This window comes from Schistocerca cancellata, chromosome 3 (assembly GCF_023864275.1).
Source record: "Schistocerca cancellata isolate TAMUIC-IGC-003103 chromosome 3, iqSchCanc2.1, whole genome shotgun sequence".
NCBI lineage: Eukaryota > Metazoa > Arthropoda > Insecta > Orthoptera > Acrididae > Schistocerca > Schistocerca cancellata.
Genome location: NC_064628.1, coordinates 555,289,355 through 555,313,169, shown reverse-complemented (window position 1 = coordinate 555,313,169; position 23,815 = coordinate 555,289,355). Strand labels below are relative to the sequence as shown.

Here is a 23,815-nt window from a genome sequence, read left to right as displayed (position 1 = left end):
TTAGGTTTAAGTAATTCTAAGTTATAGGGGGCTGATGACCTCAGAACGTAAGTACCATAGTCCTCAGAGCCATTTGAACCATCTGAACAGTGATAAACGTGTCTGGATTTATTCCTTTCATAATTAAAAATTATTGTTTACGAACTGAGCATTATTGCCTCATTCTGCTCCATGTTACATTATTATCAGGAAAATTGGTCATTAAACCGATTGTTCCAATGTATACTTACATTTAAGGTTTTTTTTTTTAATGTGTGAAGGGCTACGCTCAGCTGAAGTCGATAAAACATAACATTCATCTAATTGTCGGTTATTATGCAGATTTCAGACGGAACTGATGAAAGATATAGCAATAATGGTATTGAAATAACAGGTGATCATCGAGAGGTCTGCGGTTATCATACTGTTCAGAGGTCAGTGAGACAGAAATTATGTGTGTGTAACTGGGGGCACCGAGAATTAGTTATAGAAAACCTTGCATTAGTCTAATGTTATTTGAAATCATGAATAAGGTTCGTTGGAAGTCACTACTTTTTTTTTCTTTATTGAATTTCAATTCCCCCCGAAGGGGGCGGGCTGGCAGCAGCTTAGTATGCCGCTCTTCAGCCTACGGACTTTGTGAGAAAGCTGAAGAGAATAAATAGTAAAAACAGGCGATAAAATCGGAGACTTAAAGAGTAACATGGCGAAAAGAAATCGTGGAACTTAAAACAAAGAACAGAGGGATGATGATGCTAATAAAATACACACGAAGCAGACAGGTAAAACAATAGACAGACAATTAAAAAAAAACACGGCGACAGTCTGGTTTCTGTTCGCAAAAGACATAAAATTCACACCTAGCGACAGCATGGTTTCTGTTCGCAACACGAGAAAGACGAACAACACTGAATAGTCACTGGAACACTGCACTAAAAAGTTGGCAAATGTGACATACCACAGCCGAGAGCAGGTGGGGGGAAACTAGACAGATGATGGGAAAATAAAAAAAAAAGGAGGGAAAGGAGAGTAAAAGCGAAGGGGGGGGGGCGGGAAAGGAGCTGATGGAGGATGAGGACCTATAAGAGGGGTGGGGGGCGCTGGGCAGACGCGACAGGGAGTGGGGTAGGCAGAGGAGGGGAATACAAAAGGACTCGGTGGGGGGGGGGGGGGGAGAAGGGAGGTAGGGAGAGGTTTAGTGGGGAGAAAACAGGACAGAAGGGGGGGATGAGGGAGCCCAGGGAAAGGACAGAGGAAAGGAGGGGGAGTGAGGATCAGAGTTGATAGGAGGGATAAATGGAGGGAGAGAGGGCATCAACTGGGAGGGGGAGTTGATGGAAGCCACCTTGGGAAAGGAGATGTAGGGTGAAGAGATGGAGGGTAGGGGGGGGACACAACGGTGAAGACGTGGCAGGGGGCGGGGATGGGGAAGTGACTAAGTGCTCTCTTTCTTAAATACTAGATCAAAAACATTACGCGTATTTACGTGCCGTCAGTGAAGCTGCCTTAATAAAAACTCATGGGTGTTAACTGTATTACTTCTCTTACTGGGTTAAACTGTTAACATAAAAGTAGATGTCTCAATGAGTGGACTGTGACAGTATTTTAAATATTTAATACGCGAAATACCTGCCCATGGTTGGCTTGCAAGCTGTGGAAAGAGCACTAGAATGCGCCGGTACGGAGTATCCCAGCAAGTGGATAAAGCGACATCTGTGGGTAGAAACATGCACTACATGAACGCTGACGGCTGCGGCGTGCACGCTGTGACTCGGAAGTTGCACATGTGCAGGAGCACTGCACGCGTGCAGAATTTCTGGCCGGCCCTGTACTACATTATAAAATAGGTACTGTAACAAACTAAAATCTTAAATTGGGGTATAAAAGTGTACCGAAACTTTCCTAGCAGAATTTAACTGAGAACCAACTGGGACTAAAACCTGGCACTCTTTTCTTTCCTGGGAAAGTGCTCTACTGTCTAAGCTATCCAAGCACAATTCACAACTGCCTTCACAGCTTTACTTTCGCCAGCACCTGATCTCAGACCTTCCAGACTTGAGAAGCTCTCCTCCACTCCTGGAAGTGGCTGGTCACTAGATATGCACGAGATCTTCTGTGAAGTTTGGAACGTAGAGATGAGGTACTGGTGGCAGTAAAATTGTAAAGACGAGTTGTGAGTCACGCTTGGGTAGCTCAGCAGTAGAGCACTTGCCTGTGAAAAGCGAAAGCCCCAGGTTTGAGTCCCGTCCAGCACACAGTTTCAAGGTATCGGGAAAGTATAAAATCAGTGCACTCTCTGCTGCAGAGTGAACATTCGTTTTGTTTACAATGGAGTGACTTCATTTACCAAATAAATGTATCATCAATGACCTTTAAAAGTATTTCAGTCTTCCATCTAATTACATAACTGCAAGGTTAGATGTCAAAAAGAACCAGAAAAACTTAACACATTCATTTTATAGTCAGATAAAATAGAGATTACACACACAACGACATTTGTTGCTTCACTCATTGCATATACACTACTGGCCATTGAAATTGCTAAACCAAGAAGAAATGCATATGACAAACGGGTATTCATTGGACAAATATATTATTATACTAGAACGGACATGTCATTACATTTTCACGCAATTTCGGTGCATATATCCTGAGAAATCAGTACCCAGAACAATCACCTCTAGCCGTAATAACGGCCTTGATACGCCTGGGCAATGAGTCAGAGCTCGGATGGCATGTACAGGTACAGGAGCCCATGCAGCTTGAACACGATACTAACAGTTCATCAAGAGTAGTGTCTGGCGTATTGTGACGAGCCAGTTGCTGGGTCACCATTGACCAGACGTTTTCAATTGGTGAGAGATCTGGAGAATGTGCTGGCGCGGGCAGCAGTCGAACATTTTCTGTATCCAGAAAGGCCCGTACAGGACCTGCAATATGCGGTCGTGCATTATCCTGTTGAAATGTAGGGTTTCGCAGGGATCGAATGAAGGGTAGAGTCACTAGTCGTAACACATCTGAAATGTAACGTCCACTGTTCAAAGTGCTGTCAATGCGAACAAGAAGTGACCGAGACGTGTAACCAATGGCACCCCATACCACTACGGCGGGTGATACGCCAATATGGCGATGATGAATATACCATTCCAATGTGCGTTCACCGCGATGTCGCCAAACACGGTGGATGCGACCATCATGATGCTGTAAACAGAACCTGGATTCATCCGAAAAAGTGAACGTTTTGCCATTCGTGCACCCAGGTTCGTCGTTGAGTCGTCGAGTACACCATCGCAGGCGCTCCCGTCTGTGATGCAGCGTCAAGGGTAACCGCATCCATAGTCTCAGAGCTGATAGACCAAGTTGCTGCAAACGTCTTCGAACTGTTCGTGCAGATGGTTGTTGTCTTACAAACGTCCTCATCTGTTGACTCAGGGATCGAGACGTGGCTGCACGATCCGTTACAGCCACGCGGATAAGATACCTGTCATCTCGACTGCTAGCGATAAGAGGCCGTTGGGATCCAGCACGGCGTTCCGTATTACCCTCCTGAACCCACCGATTCCATATTCTGCTAACAGTCATGGGTTCTCGACCAACGCGAGAAGCAATGTCGCGATACGATAAACCGCAATCGCGATAGGCTACAATCCGATCTTTATCAAAGTTGGAAACGTGATGGTACGCATTTCTCCTCCTTACACGAGGCATCACAACAACGTTTCACCAGGCAACGCCGGTCAACTGCTGTTTGTGTATGAGAAATCGGTTGGAAACTTTCCTCATGTCAGCACATTGTAGGTGTCGCCACCGGCGCCAACCTCGTGTGAATGCTCTGAAAAGCTGATCATTTGCATATCACAGCATCTTCTTCCTGTCGGTTAAATTTCGCGTCTGTAGCATGTCATCTTCGTGGTGTAGCAATTTTAATGGCTAGTAGTGTACAAGTCGCTGAGGGTGTGTTGGATGACGATCAGCTTGTCTTTAGGAAAGGTAAAGGCACCAGAAAGGCAATTCTGAAGTTGCGGTCGATAATGTACGTAAGACTAAAGAAAAATCAAGACACGTTAATAGGATTTATCGATCTGAGAAAAGCGTTCGACAATGTAAAATTGTGCAAGATGTTCGAAACTCTGAGAAAAATAAGGGTAAATTAGAGGGACAGACAGGTAGCATATAATAAGTACAAGAGCCAAAAGGGAATAATAAGATTGAACGACCAAGAATGAAGTGCTCAGATTAAAAAGGGTGTAAGACAGGGATGGAGTCTTTCGCTCCTGGTGTTCAATCTGTACATCGAAGAAGCAATGATGGAAATAAAGTTTCGGGAGTGGGATTAAAACTGAAAGCGAAATACTATTATTGATACGATTCGCCGTATCCTGAGTGAAAGTGAAGAAGAATTACATGATCTGCTGAATGGAATGAACAGTCTAATGAGTGCAGAGTACGGATTGAGAGTAAATCGAAGAAAAACGAAAGTAATGAGAGGTAGCAGAAATGAGAATAGCGAGAAACTTAACGTCAGGATTGATGATCACGAAGTAGATGATGTCAAGGGATTCTACAACCTAGGCAGTAAAATGACCAGTGACGGACGCAGCAAGGAGGACGTCAGATGCAGACTAACACTGGCAAAAAGGACATTCCTGTCCGGGAGAAGTCTACTAGTATCAAACATAGGCCTTAATTAGAGGAAGAAATTTCTGAGACTGTACTTTTGGAGCACAGCATTGTATGTAGTGAAACGTGGACTGTGGGCAAAACGGAACAAAAGAGAATCGAAGCGTTTGAGATGTGGTGCTGAAGACGAATGTAGAAAATTAGGTGGACTGATAAGGTAAGGAATGAGGAGGTTCTGCGCAGAATCGGAGAGGAAAGAAATATGTGGAAGACACTGAGAAGGAGAAGGGACAGGATTACAGGACATCTATTAAGACATCGGGGAGTGACTTCCTTGGTACTACAGGGAACTTCAGGGGGCAAAAACTGTAGAAGACAGACATTGGAAAAAATGTAGCAAATAACTGATTACGTTGGTTGCAAGTGCTACTCTGAGCTGAAGAGGTTGGCACAAGAGAGGAATAATCTGTTGCGGGCCGCATCAAACCAGTCAGAAGGCTGGAAAAAAAGTGTGTGGTGGGGCCATCGTCCGATTTTGTTTGGTGCCACAGAGGTAACGGAAAGTATCAAAGAGTGCCGACTCAAATTCGCGTTATTGGTCAGTGACGATTATCTCAGGGCTGCAAAAGCAGGACATCCGCATGTCGAAGGCCCAAGAACTAGATTGTGCTGTGATATCTTTGATGGGTACTGCTTCAAGCCAGCGAGACACACAGTCGATGATAGACAATATTTATTTATTTGAAGATTTCCAATATGGGAAAGGAGCTGACTAGATCCAAATGTGTATATCGGACTTGTGCATGTGCTACACTCCTGGAAATTGAAATAAGAACACCGTGAATTCATTGTCCCAGGAAGGGGAAACTTTATTGACACATTCCTGGGGTCAGATACATCACATGATCACACTGACAGAACCACAGGCACATAGACACAGGCAACAGAGCATGCACAATGTCGGCACTAGTACAGTGTATATCCACCTTTCGCAGCAATGCAGGCTGCTATTCTCCCATGGAGACGATCGTAGAGATGCTGGATATGGTCCTGTGGAACGGCTTGCCATGCCATTTCCACCTGGCGCCTCAGTTGGACCAGCGTTCGTGCTGGACGTGCAGACCGCGTGAGACGACGCTTCATCCAGTCCCAAACATGCTCAATGGGGGACAGATCCGGAGATCTTGCTGGCCAGGGTAGTTGACTTACACCTTCTAGAGCACGTTGGGTGGCACGGGATACATGCGGACGTGCATTGTCCTGTTGGAACAGCAAGTTCCCTTGCCGGTCTAGGATGGGTGCCGATGGGTTCGATGACGGTTTGGATGTACCGTGCACTATTCAGTGTCCCCTCGACGATCACCAGTGGTGTACGGCCAGTGTAGGAGATCGCTCCCCACACCATGATGCCGGGTGTTGGCCCTGTGTGCCTCGGTCGTATGCAGTCCTGATTGTGGCGCTCACCTGCACGGCGCCAAATACGCATACGACCATCATTGGCACCAAGGCAGAAGCGACTCTCATCGCTGAAGACGACACGTCTCCATTCGTCCCTCCATTCACGCCTGTCGCGACACCACTGGAGGCGGGCTGCACGATGTTGGGGCGTGAGCGGAAGACGGCCTAACGGTGTGCGGGACCGTAGCCCATCTTCATGGAGACGGTTGCGAATGGTCCTCGCCGATACCCCAGGAGCAACAGTGTCCCTAATTTGCTGGGAAGTGGCGGTGCGGTCCCCTACGGCACTGCGTAGGATCCTACGGTCTTGGCGTGCATCCGTGCGTCGCTGCGGTCCGGTCCCAGGTCGACGGGCACGTGCACCTTCCGCCGACCACTGGCGACAACATCGATGTACTGTGGAGACCTCACGCCCCACGCGTTGAGCAATTCGGCGGTACGTCCACCCGGCCTCCCGCATGCCCACTATACGCCCTCGCTCAAAGTCCGTCAACTGCACATACGGTTCACGTCCACGCTGTCGCGGCATGCTACCAGTGTTAAAGACTGCGATGGAGCTCCGTATGCCACGGCAAACTGGCTGACACTGACGGCGGCGGTGCACAAATGCTGCGCAGCTAGCGCCATTCGACGGCCAACACCGCGGTTCCTGGTGTGTCCGCTGTGCCGTGCGTGTGATCATTGCTTGTACAGCCCTCTCGCAGTGTCCGGAGCAAGTATGGTGGGTCTGACACACCGGTGTCAATGTGTTCTTTTTTCCATTTCCAGGAGTGTATATCGAAGCGACCGAGGGCTGGTTGGCCACGAAGCACAGTCCAATACAGCCAGCTTTACTGCACAACTGGCACGTATCCCACTACAACACCATCGCAGTTGTGGCGCCGAAATGCGAAATTTACAAGACACAAACGTCGAACCGGACAACTTTGGACTCTCTGGATAGACAGACTTCCTCAGCAATTGCAAAAAATGGCTCTGAGCGCTATGTGACTTAACTTCTGGGGTCATCAGTCCCCTAGAACTTAGAACTACTTAAACCTAACTAAGCTAAGGACATCACACACGTCCATGCCTGCGGCAGGATTCGAACCTGCGACCGTAGCGGTCGCGCAGTTCCAGACTGTAGCGCCTAGAACCGCTCGGCCACTCCGCCCTGCCAGCAACTGCAGCTTGCCCTGATTCCACACGAAGCAGAACGGCTAAACTGGAAACTTGCTGTAGCGGATAGATTATTTATGATCCTACAACATCAGCATGATAAAAAATTCGGAGACACCATATTAACTCAGCTTGTCAGAGTACTTCAACCCATGACACGCACCGAGCCACTCGGAACAGAGCTGAGAACAGGCGACAATAATGTCACTGTCATGATTCCAGGCGCGATTCCAGACTGAAGCGCCTAGAATCGCTCGGCCACACCGGCCGGTCGACCTCAGGGGGAAGGTCAAAACGAACTGGGAAGAAATGTGAAAGCTCAAAGCGGTCGTGAGGACGCTATTTTGTTTCCTGAAGGCAGAATACAAGGGGACGCTACGATGCTAAAGGCAGCTGTAAACCCTCTTTGTGGGACCAAAGGCCGCAAACGTTTCATTGGAAGAGTCATGATGAGGAAGAAATGAAAGGGTGTCACATCAGCGGCTGCCGAGTGGTTGCCTGCAAAGACTCGCTAGTAGAGGGCATAGAAACGGGGGGGGGGGTGGTCCTTCTCCATGAGATCCACAAAGCATCGGCTTGCTTGTGCTGTCGGTTTGTGGAGTCCAACGCAGAAAAACGGTTGGTGGTGTGCACTGGCGACACTGAAACCGGACGGGTTAAGCTATCAAGTGGCAACACCGTCGAAGAGGATCTTCGAGTCAACAAAGGAGAAGACCGTTTGCATTTGTTGGACTTCTTTGAGGCTTTCCAGTTAGCAGAGGGAGACGCAGGTGTTGTTTGGCTGGAGGGATATAGGAAGGCCGGCCGTTGTGGCCGTGCGGTTCTAGGCGCTTCAGTCCGGAACCGCGCTGTTGCTACGGTCGCAGGTTCGAATCATGCCTCGGGCATGGGTGTGTGTGATGTCCTTAGGTTAGTTAGGTTTAAGTAGTTCTAAGTCTAGGGGACTGATGACCTCAGATGTTTAGTCCCATAGTGCTCAGAGTCATTTGATATAGGAAGTCTTCACGGGAGTACTCCTCCTATCCTTTCCGGCCTACCGGTTGTGTAGCTGGTGGCTTCGCCCCTTTGAGGAGAGAGTTTGATGGCTTATTGCACAGCTGGATGGGTTGATGGCGATGCTACCTCGACAGTGGGAGATTTCACAACCTCAAAGCTGAATTTTAGGTCGCATCTCTGTGTGGCCATGTCCTTCATGGAGTGAGAGGTAATAAGAACAGAACTATGAGTACCAGACGGGAGAGCGCGGGGTTTGCGATTAGCCAATAACTTGCGAGCGACAGGGTCGAACAGGGTAGCCGTGGAGAAGCGACGCGGCATGCAGCTGTTGAGCTTGAGAATCAGAAGTAGTCTCCAAAAGCAAAGTGGCATTCCGTAAACGACAGCAGGATTTCACATGGCTGGCAATGGCGTCAACACCTTTCCGAATAATAAACGGATTTACCGTTGCAAAGGACTGACCGTCTTCAGTACGTGAAACCACGAGGAGTTATGGTGCAGCTGGAAGGGACTGTGAATCGTTAGCCTCATTCCGTTTACGTTTCTTAGACGTTGATTGTGAAGATGATTGGCTCATTGCGAGAAAATCCCCCATGATTGCCACCGTCTCCGATGGAGCGCTCCTTCCAACTGGGGGCCCCCTTCACAAGAGGGCGCATTCGCCTTATGTGATTGTTCACACCTCAGGTCACACTTCCTGAACACGTCACAGAGAGACCAATCGGCAAATTGGGAAGGTAGCAGCTCAGGTAATAACCCCTCCCTGGTCGTGGCCTGTATCAGGTGGTGCGTTCGAACCCTACCTGTCGACCCGGGGCTGGGAATTACGCGTTACCTGTAGTGGACTGACAAGACAGCCAGTCCACAGTGACGGGTAACCGAAAGGCACGCGTTTACACACGCCGGCTGGCGTTAGGTCTGAAACAGGATACGTAATGAATGCTATAAAGAAAAGTACGTAGCTGCTGGAATACTTAACTTTAATTCATCATTTGTATACAGCATTCTTGATGATACAAGTGAGACTCTCTCTAGAAATGGTTAATGGCGCCTTGCTAGGTCGTAGCCATGGACTTAGCTGAAGGCCTAACTATCTCTCGGCTAATGAGAGAAAGGCTTCGTCAGTGTAGTCGCTAGCAAAGTCGTCCGCACAACTGGGACGAGTCCTAGTACGTCTCTCTAGACCTGCCGAGTGGTGGCGCTCGGTCTGCGATCACTGACAGTGGCGGCACGCGGGTCCGACATGTACTAATAGACCGCGGCCGATTTAAAGCTACCACCTAGCAAGTGTGGTGTCTGGCGGTGACACCACATTACCCAGTCACCTGTTACGCGTCAGACGCGTGGGCCGGCCATCAAGAGCGCACAACGCTGAAGTGGAAGGACAGAAGAAGGGGACTGAAGAAAGGAAAAGGGAACGAAAAACAGCGGTGAGACTATTCTTATGTCATTGCCGGCCTTGTGGCCGAGCGGTTCTAGGCGCTTCAATCTGGAACCGCGCGACCGCTACGGTCGCAGGTTCGAATACTGTCTCGGGCATGGATGTGTGTGATGTCCTTAGGTTAGTTAGGTTTAAGTAGTTCTAAGAGGATAGACATGCAGCACGGAAGGGAAAAAGATGCTGCAAAGGCTGGGGCCCCGTGGTAGCCAAGCACGAACCCGCCAAAGTGACGAGTCCCGTGGGGTGGGGGGGGGGGGGGGGGGGGGGCGTAATCTGTGTTTAGTAACAGCATATTTTTGTTAGCAGCTTTTTCGCAATAGAAAAGAAAGGTATTCATATGATGCGAGTTACAAATTGGAAGTACAGCATATATCAAGAGGACAACGATGACGACGAAGAAGAAGAAGAAGAAGAAGAAGAAGAAGAAGAAAGTTAGGATGATTTTCAATGATTTTAAAGGTCATTCAGTTTTATAAGTGAAGAATTATTTTTTTTTAGTCTGGCTTTGCAACCTAATGATAGAAATGGTAAAATTTTATTTCTAAAAAGATCCTTAAAAATTAAGGCGTGTCTTATAATCTTAAAGATACGGTATATTAATATGATATTCTGAGAGAATACGTGAACATTTACTTCTCTAACACATACAGTATGTGCACAGAGAAGTTACACTTAACCATCAACTAGAAGAACAGGCAGATAATACATTTTCAGCAATCCAAATTTTCTCATAAACACAAAATAATGCTGACTCAAAAATGAAAGCTAAACGTTGTTTCAACAAAAGAACGGGTCGGGTGGATGAAATGTATGCTAATGCTGTCTGTCGGACGGTAGGGTAAATAAGTAGTATGAGAAGTTCTAAGTTCCTCAGCAAAAATCCTTCCGGAAGGACAACATATGCACCTGGATTAAGCGCGAATTTATGTAAAATGCGTTCCTATAAACATTGCTTGAGAGATGCTTCATTTGTAAGTATAATGATGTTGTCAGTGACCTATGTAGCGTTGCTGGGAAAGGGATTGAATTGGTAAATATGGCACCTTGCTGCTGTCTGTCTGCAGGGTCGGTTTAACGCCCAAGCGACGAAAGCCGCCGCTTGGGGCGCAACGCTGTGGGGGACAACAGAGGCGTCAAAGTGCAAGATTTGTATACATTTGTAGCACAGTTAGTAGCTTTTTTACATAATATCTCTTAGTAACTACAAATTAATACTCACTTAGTAAACTGAAAGTAACTCCACTATATAAACACGAACTCGTGGAAGTGTTTTGTCTACTCACATGGGATAAGTGGACGCTGGGGAGGTAGGGTCTGTCTGTAAACCGAAAAGCGATCTGCACTGGTGGGAGGAGAAGTTACCTTTCCGGAAGAACGCGACAGCTGCCGAACAGGATGACTAAGAATTGATTTCCCCTCTAGCAGTGTAGAACAGTGTGCAGATGTTTACACATATTTTGTCCATATGCGTTTCTTGGGTTAGTATAATGAGTATACGGCCGCTGTGGCCGAGCGGTTCTAGGAGCTTCAGTCCGGAACTGTGCTGCTGCTACGGTCGCAGGTTCGAATCCTGACACGGGCATGGATGTGTGTGATTTTCTTAGGTTGGTTAGGTTTAAGTAGTTCTATGTCTAGGGGACTGATGACCTCAGATGTTAAGTCCCATAGTGCTCAGAGCCATTTGAACCATTTTTTACAATGAGTAATCCATACAATTCATACCTATATTCCATGTAGAGTTAACATACTCTGTGCAGAATAAACACCCCCTGGCATGACTACACACTGCGTCACCAGTGATTCAGAAGTCGAGCTGCGGAAGGGTCGTTATAACTTTGTGAAATACCTTGTAGTTCATTTCTGTAACGTAGTGAGGTAGAGACAATGGAGAACTGCCTGCTCGTTCTTCATTTTGCAGACCTGTGAAGGAGGAAAGTGCATGACCACGATCTTGCGACCTACCTACCCTTGTGCTCCTACCCTCCATCCCAATTCTTCCATCTTGTCACACCTCCAAAACAAAGTTTAATCATTAACACCGTTCTGCTGCAATATTTGTTCCTAAGAAGTATTATTTAACAGTATAGATCAATTATATACTATTAAAACATTGTTTTCAATAATCTGCAATTTTACCATCCCCTGCTACGCGGAAACTATGAGTCCTGGGGAAAAAATGAAGAGGACCTTTTTTGTAGGAAATTTAATGTAGCACAATTGTGTACTGCAAAACATTCTTGCTAGAACCCGCAGTTTTGAGTTATTCAAGAAAAACAAAAAAATGTCCTTCAAATCCCCCCCCCCACACACACACACACATTCTAGCCCACACCTCACTGATCAGGATTATTAGTATATTTTATTTATTACACTCTTCCATCCCTACTACTGCAGAAAAATTTGCGACTTTGCGAATTTTTTCCCCTAACTTTCCTTCGTTGACTGGACTTGTGTTGCTCTTGTGAGGCCTGCAGAACATGACGAGAGTGAGTGAATAAATGAATGCTTCATTTTGGAGACTACTGTATCTTGTAGATGAGTCCAGATAGGTAAGTAGTAACCACGGTGCCAAGTCAGTGACCGCTTCCCTCTGTGCAGGTCCCACAACGGCAGATGAGCAGGAGGAAGTCAGCGGAGGAGAACGACAGATGCCGTATTACTGCCTGTACTGACATAGCATACCTTCTCTGATATAGTAGGGCTCTCAATAACTGTAATTTTAAGGCTGACAGACATTGTATCTCACAAAATAATTCTATACATTGAACCCTCTTAAGATGTAGGTATAGTTGGGAAATTTGGAGAAGCAAAAAGAGTTGGTCTATCCAGTGCTCTGCAAGGTGAAAGATGAATGTTACATATTGTTATCTTGAAAAGAATTTGCCTTTTTACACCACGTGATTTAGCAAATGTTTTCAGCGTAAGGAGCAGGAGGAGGAATGACTTAATCACATGTATAACCCTGACCTACTGATATAATTCCTCTGTTGGAATCTATTATCCCGTTACACTGACGTGAGAGGTGTTCGCTGTGCCAGAAGTTTAGTTCCTCTACATGTGTTTCGGAAACTGCTTAGGTTCCACAGAAGTACATAAGCCATTTATCGATGAGGCTTTCCCTCCCCATTCCCTTCCGTAAGGTTAAGAATCCAAATCAGAAGGCGGAGAAATTATAATATTTGCTGTCTCACTCACTGGCCTGGAACATGCATACAAATTTGCATTCGTCATTTGAGGTCACAGACATCTTTTGGAGCTTGTTTGGACTCAGTTATCTTAATATATCATTACTCTCTTTCTTTAACGCCAGAAGTATCTTAGGTAGCAATACATTGGCTAATTATTTTCCTCTGTGTTGTTACTGCTGGTGATATGGTGTGTTATTTATTGGAACTGATTCAGGGTTAACGGCGGGTAAAATAACAGTTGCAAATCTCGAGGTACACTTGGATAAGCCAGAGTTTTACAACCTGTGTCTGTATTAATACTTGAGTTCTCCATCTAATCTTCACAGTTGGCTCTACAGTGGAACATATAGTACATTAAGAGACGTTTCAGAGATTTTTAGGTCCTCTTTGCCTCTGTGTATATTATATGATTTGTCTTCCTTAGGTATTAAGATTTCGTTATGTAGTTTCTTGACAGATTTTAAACAGCAGCGAGTTCCTTCAATATCCTTCTGGGTATGTAGTGGCGAAATTCTGGAAAAGAATCTACTCCTTTTCACTACAACACAATTATTCTAATTTGCTGCACATGGCCTTTTACATTGAGAAGTATCATTTTAGTCCCAAGTTCTTATTTGAAGAATCAGGTAGTTCTGTCCTCAGATCATTTATTCTGAATGTTGTCATTGTGTCAGCTATTTAACCAATAAAAACTAGGTTTCCCTAGTATTTTTAATCTAAATATAATCAGAAATTACACATTTACAAATGCTTCTTGAAATGGAACTTCATGATTCTTAATTTAAATTAAGTTCTTTCTCTGCAAACATTCAGTTTCATTAAATAACTTAGTTAGCCACTGCTTCCACCCCCACCCCCCTCTCACATCCTCAGATTGATAACACTAAATATTTATGTAACAATAAATACAGTATCAAAAATTCAAAGATGCCCAGCTATTTCTTCAACGAGCATTTCTGGGTCAGTCATATTTAATGAGATACAGCTACTGCACTTGCAACTATTCCTATTAGAGCCATTTCCTGATGGTGTGACACTTAGAATTATAACATCTTTTATGAACATTTGAGACAACAGAGATACGTATATGCCAGTAGCTGAAGCAGAAACCATTTCAAAAGGATTTTCAACACACGGATCAGAAATGATTATTATATCCTTAGCTTTTACGACTACAATATAATTCGAAATTCCTTCAGCGTAAAGTATGGGAAATGGCAATGAAAGCTGGAAGGAAAAGAAAAAAAAGAGAAAAAAAACCAGGAAACATAATCAGTGTCGAAGGTGGGTAAATAGAGAGACTTTGGAGGGAAGGGTGTACGAGAAGTAAATGTGCGATCTAAGAGGTGAATGAAGTACCTAGATTCGTGTTACATTCAGCAGCATATTCAGCATCACATTATACATTGCCGTTGATGTTCTGGCGTAACCACAAACGCCGGAACGAAAATGAACGCAAGAGAGGAGAAGGCGGTGAAACGACGTCGGCCAGTGGTGCGCTGATTAGGACTGCACCGCGGCAGCAGCGGCCTCTGCACGAGGAGAATATAAGCGCCGCTCCTGCCCGCCTTGAGCGGACATTAGTGGACAGTATTAGCGCGGCCTGGCAGAGAGTGCTACGATAGCAGTCAGTAATGATCCACAAACTGTGTGCCTAACTTGCTTGAACGTTATATATAGCAAAGGACTCTGATTTATGTAGCATGTCGCCCGACGCTTGCGACACCATTGTTATTTCAAAGTTAAGCATTGTCAGTTTGCTTTATTGAAATAAAACTACTAATGTTATCTTTAATTGTTGTATAGCATTCGAGAACGCAGCATCCCTTAGGCGATATATACGAGACGAGAGGGCAAGACACCACATTTGACTTGGTCATTTTTCAAATACTGCCATGGCAATAATAAAAGTATGAAAATATTTGCAGCTCTGTTCACAAATTGCTGATGACAAGAAAGCTGAGTAAATAAACTCAGTCAGTTACACAGCTGAATGTTTCCACCTGTAGCAAAGATAGACAGACAACGTTAAGATGGCACACACTGGAATTTTTTTGAAGATTATGCTTTAAACAAAACTAAAAGAATAGACAGCTGCTGTTCAAATTTTGACCGATATCGAAATGACTGTTGTTAATTGTATTCTTTCGTGCTTGATGGAATGGGCTGGCTACTTACATAGGCAAGTTCCACAAGTGAGAAAACTCTCGTTGAAGTCTTCATAGTTGATGGAGACCGTCTCGACGAGTGTTGAGCTCATGCTCACCATCCTCTCGCCGAGTCGAGTTCTGTAAAAAAGAAAAAGAAAACATTAAATTAAACCCTGCCTTGTTATCTCTGTGAGGTTTTAGTTTTACTTTGATGAATCCTCCGGAGGAGGGGAGAGGAAATTATTCAGTATCATCAAACGTCTTTAATCAAAAGCACACTTTACAAGACATTTATTTTTTGAGTGAATAATCTTTCATTTAGTTTTTTATAGACATGCAAACGTAAATAACAAACCAGTAAAACTACTTTTATATTTGAAAGTACCTCACCGTTTGTCACATGCTGTACCTCTGGGTTCTTTAACATGTGGCATATGTTCATAACGGATGAGGTTAAAATTGTTCAAAATTCTGCTCCATATAAATGGACCAGTGACATAGCACTTGACAGTTCATACATGCATAACAAACTGATACTGTGGTTGCGTGGCAGATAATTGAGTTTCTGAAATGCTGCCTGTGTAATATCAACTGAGAAGTGACACTACAATTCTCGTTAGAATTCTTCATCATTGCCCTATTTTTCCGTTAGCCTGCATTTGATTCGTCATGTTGTTGACTCACTGATGTTCCCATCTAAGTTGATGGTCATATTGTCTATTCACTTCTTGCTAATGCCTGTAGGTTTTTTAACTGATGTCACGCTCCAACTGCTTACCGGTGATGCTGATTCTATTTAGAAGAAGCTGCAGGTGTATATTGTCAGCGAGTATTACAGTGTCATCTGTGCAGCAAAAACTTGGAAATTTCTGGAAGGTCTTATGGGATTTAACTGCTGAGGTCATCGGTCCGTAAGCTTACGCACCACTTAATCTAACTTACAGTAACTGACACTAAGGACAACGCACTCATCCTTGCCCGAGGGAGGACTCAACCCCCGATGGGGGGGGGGGGGGGGGGAGCTGCGCGGGCCGTAACAAGGCGCCCTGGACCGAGCGGCTACCCAGCGCGGCATCTGTGTAGCTGACGTTGTTTAGACCTGTGCCATTGATTTCGATTTTTTGTTGACAACATCCAATGTTTTTCGAACAATAAATTCAGAATATGAGTTGAAGGGTGTTACAGATAACATACACGACTGGCAGTATTCTTCTAGAATTCCGAGGTCATCTCGACAAGCTGAATTAATATCTCTATTGACTGTTTTGCCAACAACGACCAACAGTTAACATCGGCGCCCCAATAGCAGCCATGCGAATGTCTTATGTCAGCGGATCGAAAAAAAATTACAAACTTTCGCTCTGGCGTTTGCAGGGACGGGGGTGAATGTGTCGACAATTAGTCGAATATGTGTCACTCTTTGCTTCAGTGATTTTTCACTGAAAATTTCTTGCCGTAGAATACCCTTGGCTGTCATATTCTCAATACTAAACGGAGTGACGATCGACGTGACACCACACTGCTCATGTTGCACAGCTCACGCAAACTCACTCCCAGCATTTCTACAGCTGCACACGCTTTTGCGCCATGCACCTTTCAGTACCAGGGAGCACAATGCAACGCACACGGCGCATAACAATTTCGTAAACAATGAACGCCTGAGGGCGCATTGTCATCTGACCTTGGCGCGCAGCCTTCTCTATACACTGACGTCTCAATCTTGTGACCACCGTTCAGAAAATACTTAATACCTGTCAGTATAGTTGTTGACTCACGAGGAAGATTTTTTTCAGTGACAAGAACAGTACACACTTTCAGGAAGATAATTCGCTTCTGAACCCACGTCTAACTTCAGAATTTGTTTCTGACACAATCTTCATGTAATGTTTTTCCTGCAAATGCTTAGGGGACTCTATATATTAATCTACCTCTTCAGTCCAAAAAGTTTCAACACAGTTACATGTTCTATGGATCATTTGAATGATTTTTTTATCTATACGTATACGTGATTAGTATTAACATTAAATAACAAAAATTTTAATCCTAATCATGCAAACACTCTTAAAAACTTGGATGTTTTCTTTTCACAGACCACCAGTTCTTACATAAAAATACGTACATGATATAGAAGGAGTGAAAATGATTATTAGGTTATAAGTAAAACTTACTTTTTTACATGTCAGACATTTGTGTTCTCAAATGATAAATGTGTTGCTAGATAATGAACTACTCTGAGCCACTAACAGCTTTAATATTGGGTAATAAATGTCATTTTTTTTCTTCTAGGTATGGACGTCACTACTTTTCTTAAATTGCTAAAGATTATTTATGACGAATTTTACTAGCGAATTTATGTTTTGTGATGCAGTTAAAATGCCGAACTCCTTGAAGAGGTGCCTACATGACGAGTGCAGACGAATACCTGTTCTTACAGTTCGCTTTTATGCAATTAGTACTTTTTTTCTAAGTGATGAGTTACCCTAGAACATTATTTCATGAGCCACTACTGACAGTGAGTGGAAATACGCAAAATGTCAGGAGGTTACTTCGTTTGGCAATTACATGAAGAGCAAAAGACGCTGAACGTAATTGTCTGAGTAGCTCAGAATATGCTTCTTCTTATTTATGTTTCCATCAATGAGAATACACAAAAGATTGGAAAATTCTGCTCTGTTTACAGGCTCCTGTTCATGTGTTACACCAATTGTTTGTTTTATGTTCATATTGCACGTTAAATCGTAACTATGTAGAACAAGTCATTTTACATTTACATCGTTTTTTTTTTTAGGTTGGGGGTTATGACTATTTCTTGTACAGAACAACACAGGCTAGTGTGTTTTCTCCAAATTTAGGGAGAGTATTTTCAGAGAAAGCTCTCTAATGAAATTTGTTACAACACTAGTACCCTGTAAAGAGTAGGAGCAGATTAATAAAAAACAGGGAAAAGTTAAGGTGGTGTCTTTTAATGGTTCAGGTATTCCCAATAGTCGACCCTCACTTGAGCAGAATGCACAGAACGTTTGCAGAACCATGCGAAACTGTCTTTGAGGTGTTCAACTCGCACATGACATTTGCTTGAAAATCGGTATGTCGTCAAAGCGTTGAGCATTCCTTTCAATTTCTGCAGTTTGTCGTTTTGTGGAGGTTCTTAATGGTAACACAATGTGTGGTCACCCGTAGTGGTTTTTTTTTTTTTTTTTTTTTTTTTTTTTTTTTTAGAAAAGAAGAATTGCCCGCGTTTTGCATTTCAGTCAAGTCGTGGCAGGTGTCAGCACGTCGTCGTTCTTGGTCGCGAGCAAAAGCGTGAGGAACTAACTTTGCACGCATTTTTCTCTTCTTCAAAACATTCTGGTAATGTCTTGAACACTTGATTTAAAGATTTTACTCGACTGTGATTTGTGACAACAATTCTGACACACTACGGGCGTGCACATTCACTACTTAAAGGGGGTAGGACGCCAAACGTGCCGGCTTGGAGCTGAAGAGGCACCAGATGACATTTTAATTTCCACTGTCTATACTTTTACAAACCAATTCATAAAATTTTGTCAGGATGACCACGGAGGATTCAAGATTCACACCCATAGCAGTGGAAGTTTAAAAACATAATAAAATAATTGTTTTTTACATGTGAAACATTGCGGTAGCCCATTCGCCTTAAGGCATTTCTACCTCAAAAATGTCCTTGTGGAACCGTTCTCCATGTTCGTCACTACGGCGCCAAGGTTATCAGAAAAAAAGTCCAAACGACCACTCAAGAAAGGCAGTTTAAGTGACGCGTTGTATATCATAAGGTTGGATGATCTCCGAATTTCTTGTAGACACTTCTTAAAAGACAGTCTCGCTATTCATTCAATATCATGGAAAAAACAAAGAAAATGTTTAGACAGTAATTCCGTAATTTGCGTTCCTATAGATACTTCTTTATTTTTGCTTAATTGACTCTTGGATGCCTCTCTCACAAGTACATGAATCGACGTGAAGGTTAACCGACGGCTTTCACAAATGCTTTTGACGAGGCCCAATTTAACGCGCAGCGCGGGTAGATAGATATTCCTGGGGTCAACAAGAAGTGTTTTCGCCGCATTATTCTATCAAGACAATAGTTAGTTCCAAGCAGGGTTATAATAAATTCAACTTTCATCACCACAGTATGTGTAGAAGTATGGTACTTACTAACAATACAATACAAACCAATTTCACATTACATTATACTACTTTGAGACAGAAAGCAATTTAAGACTACTTCGTTTCTGTGAGGCAGCTTGTCTTTTACACACAGCACTAAGGATTTTTCGTCAAGGTCAATAAAGTGCTGCTTCTTTCATTTGTAGTAGTGGCGAATACAGTGTCTTAGTAAGTCTTACACAGTCTGCCACTTCTGCTCCCTTTTAGGCTCAATCTTTCCTTGTCCTTTCATTGCATGCACTCTTTCTACTTCAGAAAATTCTGGTTTATTCTTTCAATTAATTTCTATATTTTCTCCTCTTGTATGTTATGTAATCCGGTCTGTTGGCTGAGAAACATTTGACTTGACGTTGTTTTAATGGAAAACAATGACGTTACTGCACCCAAGTTCATTATCATGAAATCATTATAATTGTCAGTACAGAACGCTACGCTATTAGAGAGAACGCACCGCACAAAACTAACAGCACGTGGCGCTATGTTGCCCTGTCTGCGTCCACTGTCAAGTCAGGCATACAGTGGAACGCAGGCTTCGAATCTGAATAGATTGCCGGTCTGCATAGCTATAGGGGCAGCCACAAGCAGTATGTTTACCGGAACGCGACTTTCTTCCTTTCTCTCTCTCTCTCTCTCTCTCTCTCTCTCTCTCTCTCTCTCTCAGAAAAACAGTCTACTTTTGACTGTAGCTATAAATTCTGTAGTATAAGTAAGGAATTCCTTAAAGCAAACACGGTTAGAATTCCATGTCAAACCGAGAGTCCCTCCATTATTCCCTGATTATGCAGTTGGGTCTCAAGACTTGAAGATTACACCAATTACACCATGCAAGAGACATGTGTAAAAAGACATTTTTTAAAACAATTCCACTGGACATTATACACTTATGCTAATGCTTTTTCCAATCCCTGACATATTTCTGGAACTCTTCTCTTGGGAATAGCTTTTAGCTCTCTCAGAAATACGTTTTTAATCTCATCTATGCTTATAAAGCGATGTCACTTAAAAGTTTATTTTTGGGAACAGAAAAAATTGTCTGGCCAAAGTGAAGGCTGGGGCATCATTGCAAAATTTTTGACAAAAAATTGACGAACAAGCAACGAAATGTGAGCAGGTGCATTATCGTGGTGCAAAAGCAATGGATTGTTTCGCCACAAACGCGCCTTTTTTTGTTAGGATAGCTCCATGCAAACAGCGTTGAGTTTTTACGTAGTACTTCTTACTGACCGTTCGACCTTATGGTACTAGCTCATGATCGTTAAAATTTAAGAACACAGAACACAGTGGACGTAACATTCACATTTGACCGCACTTGTCGAACACTGTAGGTCCCGGCGATCCAGATTCCTTTCACTGAGACGACTGAGCCTTAGCTTTAACGTACAACCCGTAAACGCATGTTTCATCACCCGTTTTGACACGTTTAGAGTTGTTATGTAACGTTGTTGACTCCATCTAGAAATTCCTGAATAGCTTACAGTCGCCGCTGTTTTTGCTCGAAATTTGGCAGTTTTGGAACAAATTTTGCTGTCCCACGTATCATACCCAAAACACCCGGAAGAATATCACGCCAAGAGCGAAATAATATGCCAACATCTTCAGAGAAATCTGCGATTGTGACTCGGCGATCGTTCACAGTAAGGAACTTTTTCAACGATTTCACAGGTTGAAGATGCGCTGGAGCAACTTCAACGCCTTCAAGACCGTCTTCAATTCGCTTATACCAATGTTAAACCCTTGTTTTACTCATAGTAGACAAAAAAAAAGTCGTTTCTAAAACTTTCCTCCTCTTCATTCCATTCCTATAGCCGAATTTAAAACCAGTTCTCCAAAACACAAAATAAATAATCGTCGATGCTACGAACACACATGTAACCTTTTTGACAGCTGACACCCGGCCGCGGTGGTCGTGCGGTTCTAGGCGCTACAGTCCGGAACCGCGGAACTGCTACGGTCGCAGGTTCGAATCCCGCCTCGGGCATGGATGTGTGTGATGTCCTTAGGTTAGTTAGGTTTAATTAGTTCTAAGCTCTAGGCGACTGATGACCTCAGAAGTTAAGTCGCATAGTGCTCAGAACCATTTGAACCATTTTCTAAAATCGTTTTACAATTACCTTTAAGTATAACTGCGCTATCCAGTCATATTAATGTGACCGCCCATGTGAGAAGCCTGAATAACCACGTTTTAAGCGCGGACCGCTGCGAAAAGTGCAAGAAGAGAGTCTGTGAGGTTCTGGAAGATAGCGACAGGGATGTGGAACCATACCGACTCCAGTGCCAGCTGCACTAGGTTTGTCGGTTGAGGGTCCAGACACGAACAGCCCGATCGAAGTGGTCCCACAGATTCTTGACTAGGTTTAAATCCAGAGAGTTTGGAGACTAGGAGGGTACGGTAAACTCCAGGTGCCCTTCGAACCTCGCACGTACACTGCGAGCCGTGAGACATGATACACGATACATGATCTTGCCGGTGGATACCATGGTGCCGAGGAGAGGCGAACTGCATGTAGGGATGGACATTGTCCCCAAGGATAGATGCATACTTGTGCTGATTCACTGTGCCATCGAGAACAACAAGACCAACCAGAGAATGCCACGAAAACATTCCCCAGACCATAACTTCCTTCTCCGGCCTGGACTCTTCCGAAGATTGTTGCAGGGTGTTTGCTTTCAGATGTTTCACGCCGTACACGCCTACGGCCATCTGTCCGATGGAGCATGAATCACGATTGATCTGTCAAGTCCAGTTGCGGTACTCACGTGCAAATTCCTGCCTTCGTCGCCGATAAACATCTGTCAGCATGGGCGCATGAACCAGGCGCCTGCTTAGGAGGACTACACGCAGCAACATTTGCTGAACGGTCGTTGGGGAGACACTTTCGATAGCCCGCTGGTTCATCAGGGCGTTCAGTTGCTCAACAGCTGTACCTCTATTCGGCGGTATATATCTCTGCAACCGCGTTCACATCCATCATCCATGATCTGTGTTGCAGCACTGTAGCTTCGGCACCTATTTGGATAGCGTCATTTTGACATGCGAACAGTTTACCAACTTACCCGGGTCTCCTCCCCCCCCCCCCCCTCTGCGACTCGCTTTGTATACCCTCCACTGTTAGTGCTGACACCAGTCGTCTATGAGTGGCTCTTTTTGGCTCTGAGCACTATGGGACAACTTCTGAGGTCATCAGTCCCCTAGACCGTAGCGGTCGCGCGGTTCCCGACTGTAGCGCCTAGGACCTCTCGGCCACCTCGGCCGTCCGTCTATGAGTGGTTATTATATGTTGACGTCGTACGTAGGCGGTGGTATCTGGTGTACAAGGAGCGATCAAAAAGCTTCCGTTCGAAGGCCTTACGGATCGGAATCTGTATGCCAATCAGGCAAAATCGCTCTGAGCATTGAGGCAGTCATCCCACCGACGGACCATGTTGAAGATAGCCGCTAGGTAAAACACCGTGGCCTGCTACGTGAAGAAATGCGAAACTGCCTACTGGACATACTCGTCTGACAGGAATCGCTCACTCCCCAAGGCCATTTTTAAGCGATCGGAGGGGTGACAATCGCATGGGTAAGATCAGGACTGTATGAATGGTGCTCGTGTGTCTCCCACTTGAGTTGGGCGTAAACCCTGCATTACATTTGCGATATGGGGGCGTGATTGGGGAGCAGAACGAAATTTGGCTCACCATTCCACAACGGTGGCTTTCGACAAACTTGCTGCCCCATACACATTCTTCACTTTCCTATGGATGTCTACCGGTATTTGTTCTGCGGCAACCAAGAAAACAAAAACAGTACGTTGATCCTGTTTGGACGCATTTGTCAATAACGTCGCCACAGTTAATATTTCCGCACGGCGGAGAGTCACTAATGCCCCTTGCCTACAGGTCTGCGTTTATTCATCCGCTTCGGAATCTCACAACTTTGCATATACGATACAGCAACGACCTCGAACGGAAACTTTTTGATCGCACTTTAAAATTTGCACCATTTCAGCCTAGATCCTTAATTCCTTACGCTCGAATCGTTGCAATGTTTCGAATGGGAGATATTCGACAAGCAAAGCAGAGCTACGTCGTCAAAACCACTGTATGAGAAGGCAGAAGGTCGCCCCCTCCCCTGTCCCCCCCTCCAATCCTCGTTGCCGTATGGAGTGAAGCGCGCTGCTAAACTGGTAGTCCAGCGGCAGAGACCATAAACAACGACGGGTTACGACCGCCTCCACTTGCTACAGCGCCCTTAAAACGCCGAGGAAATATAAAAGGGAGTCACCAATGATTCATGGTGGCACTTTTAAAGAGTGAAATTGTCTCGAGTGGCTACTGTTCAACTGGCGGTGACGCGTTCGCTGGTAGCGTGGCTCTTGTAAAGCTGCCAGAGATGCCAGCGCTCTCCAGAGGAGCTGCAGATAACAGAAGGTAGCTACTACTTATTTGTGTTCAACAATATAAAATCTGATGTTTCCCAGGTTCTGTGTGTTGCACAGCTGCTGTGAAGTGTGTTTAAAAACAAACAGTCGTTTGGCTAGGAAATACCACAGAAGATACAGTTTGAAAATTTAGAACTAAATCCACATATAAAAGCTTTCTTTTATTTTGACGACTATTCCTAAAAGTTTCAGCAACACTGGACAAGTGTTTAC

General features: G+C 44.5%; 1 protein-coding gene across 4 annotated transcripts in view; it reads right to left on the bottom strand.

The window, feature by feature from the left end:
* LOC126175395 (tripartite motif-containing protein 2-like) overlaps positions 1–23,815 on the bottom strand; it is a 412,180-nt gene that overhangs the window by 50,356 nt on the left and 338,009 nt on the right. For all 4 annotated transcript variants that reach the window (XM_049922183.1, XM_049922182.1, XM_049922184.1 and 1 more), the window contains exon 2: positions 15,019–15,128. In XM_049922183.1, the coding sequence (XP_049778140.1) occupies positions 15,019–15,128 (110 nt within the window). The remainder of the gene's footprint in view (positions 1–15,018; positions 15,129–23,815) is intronic.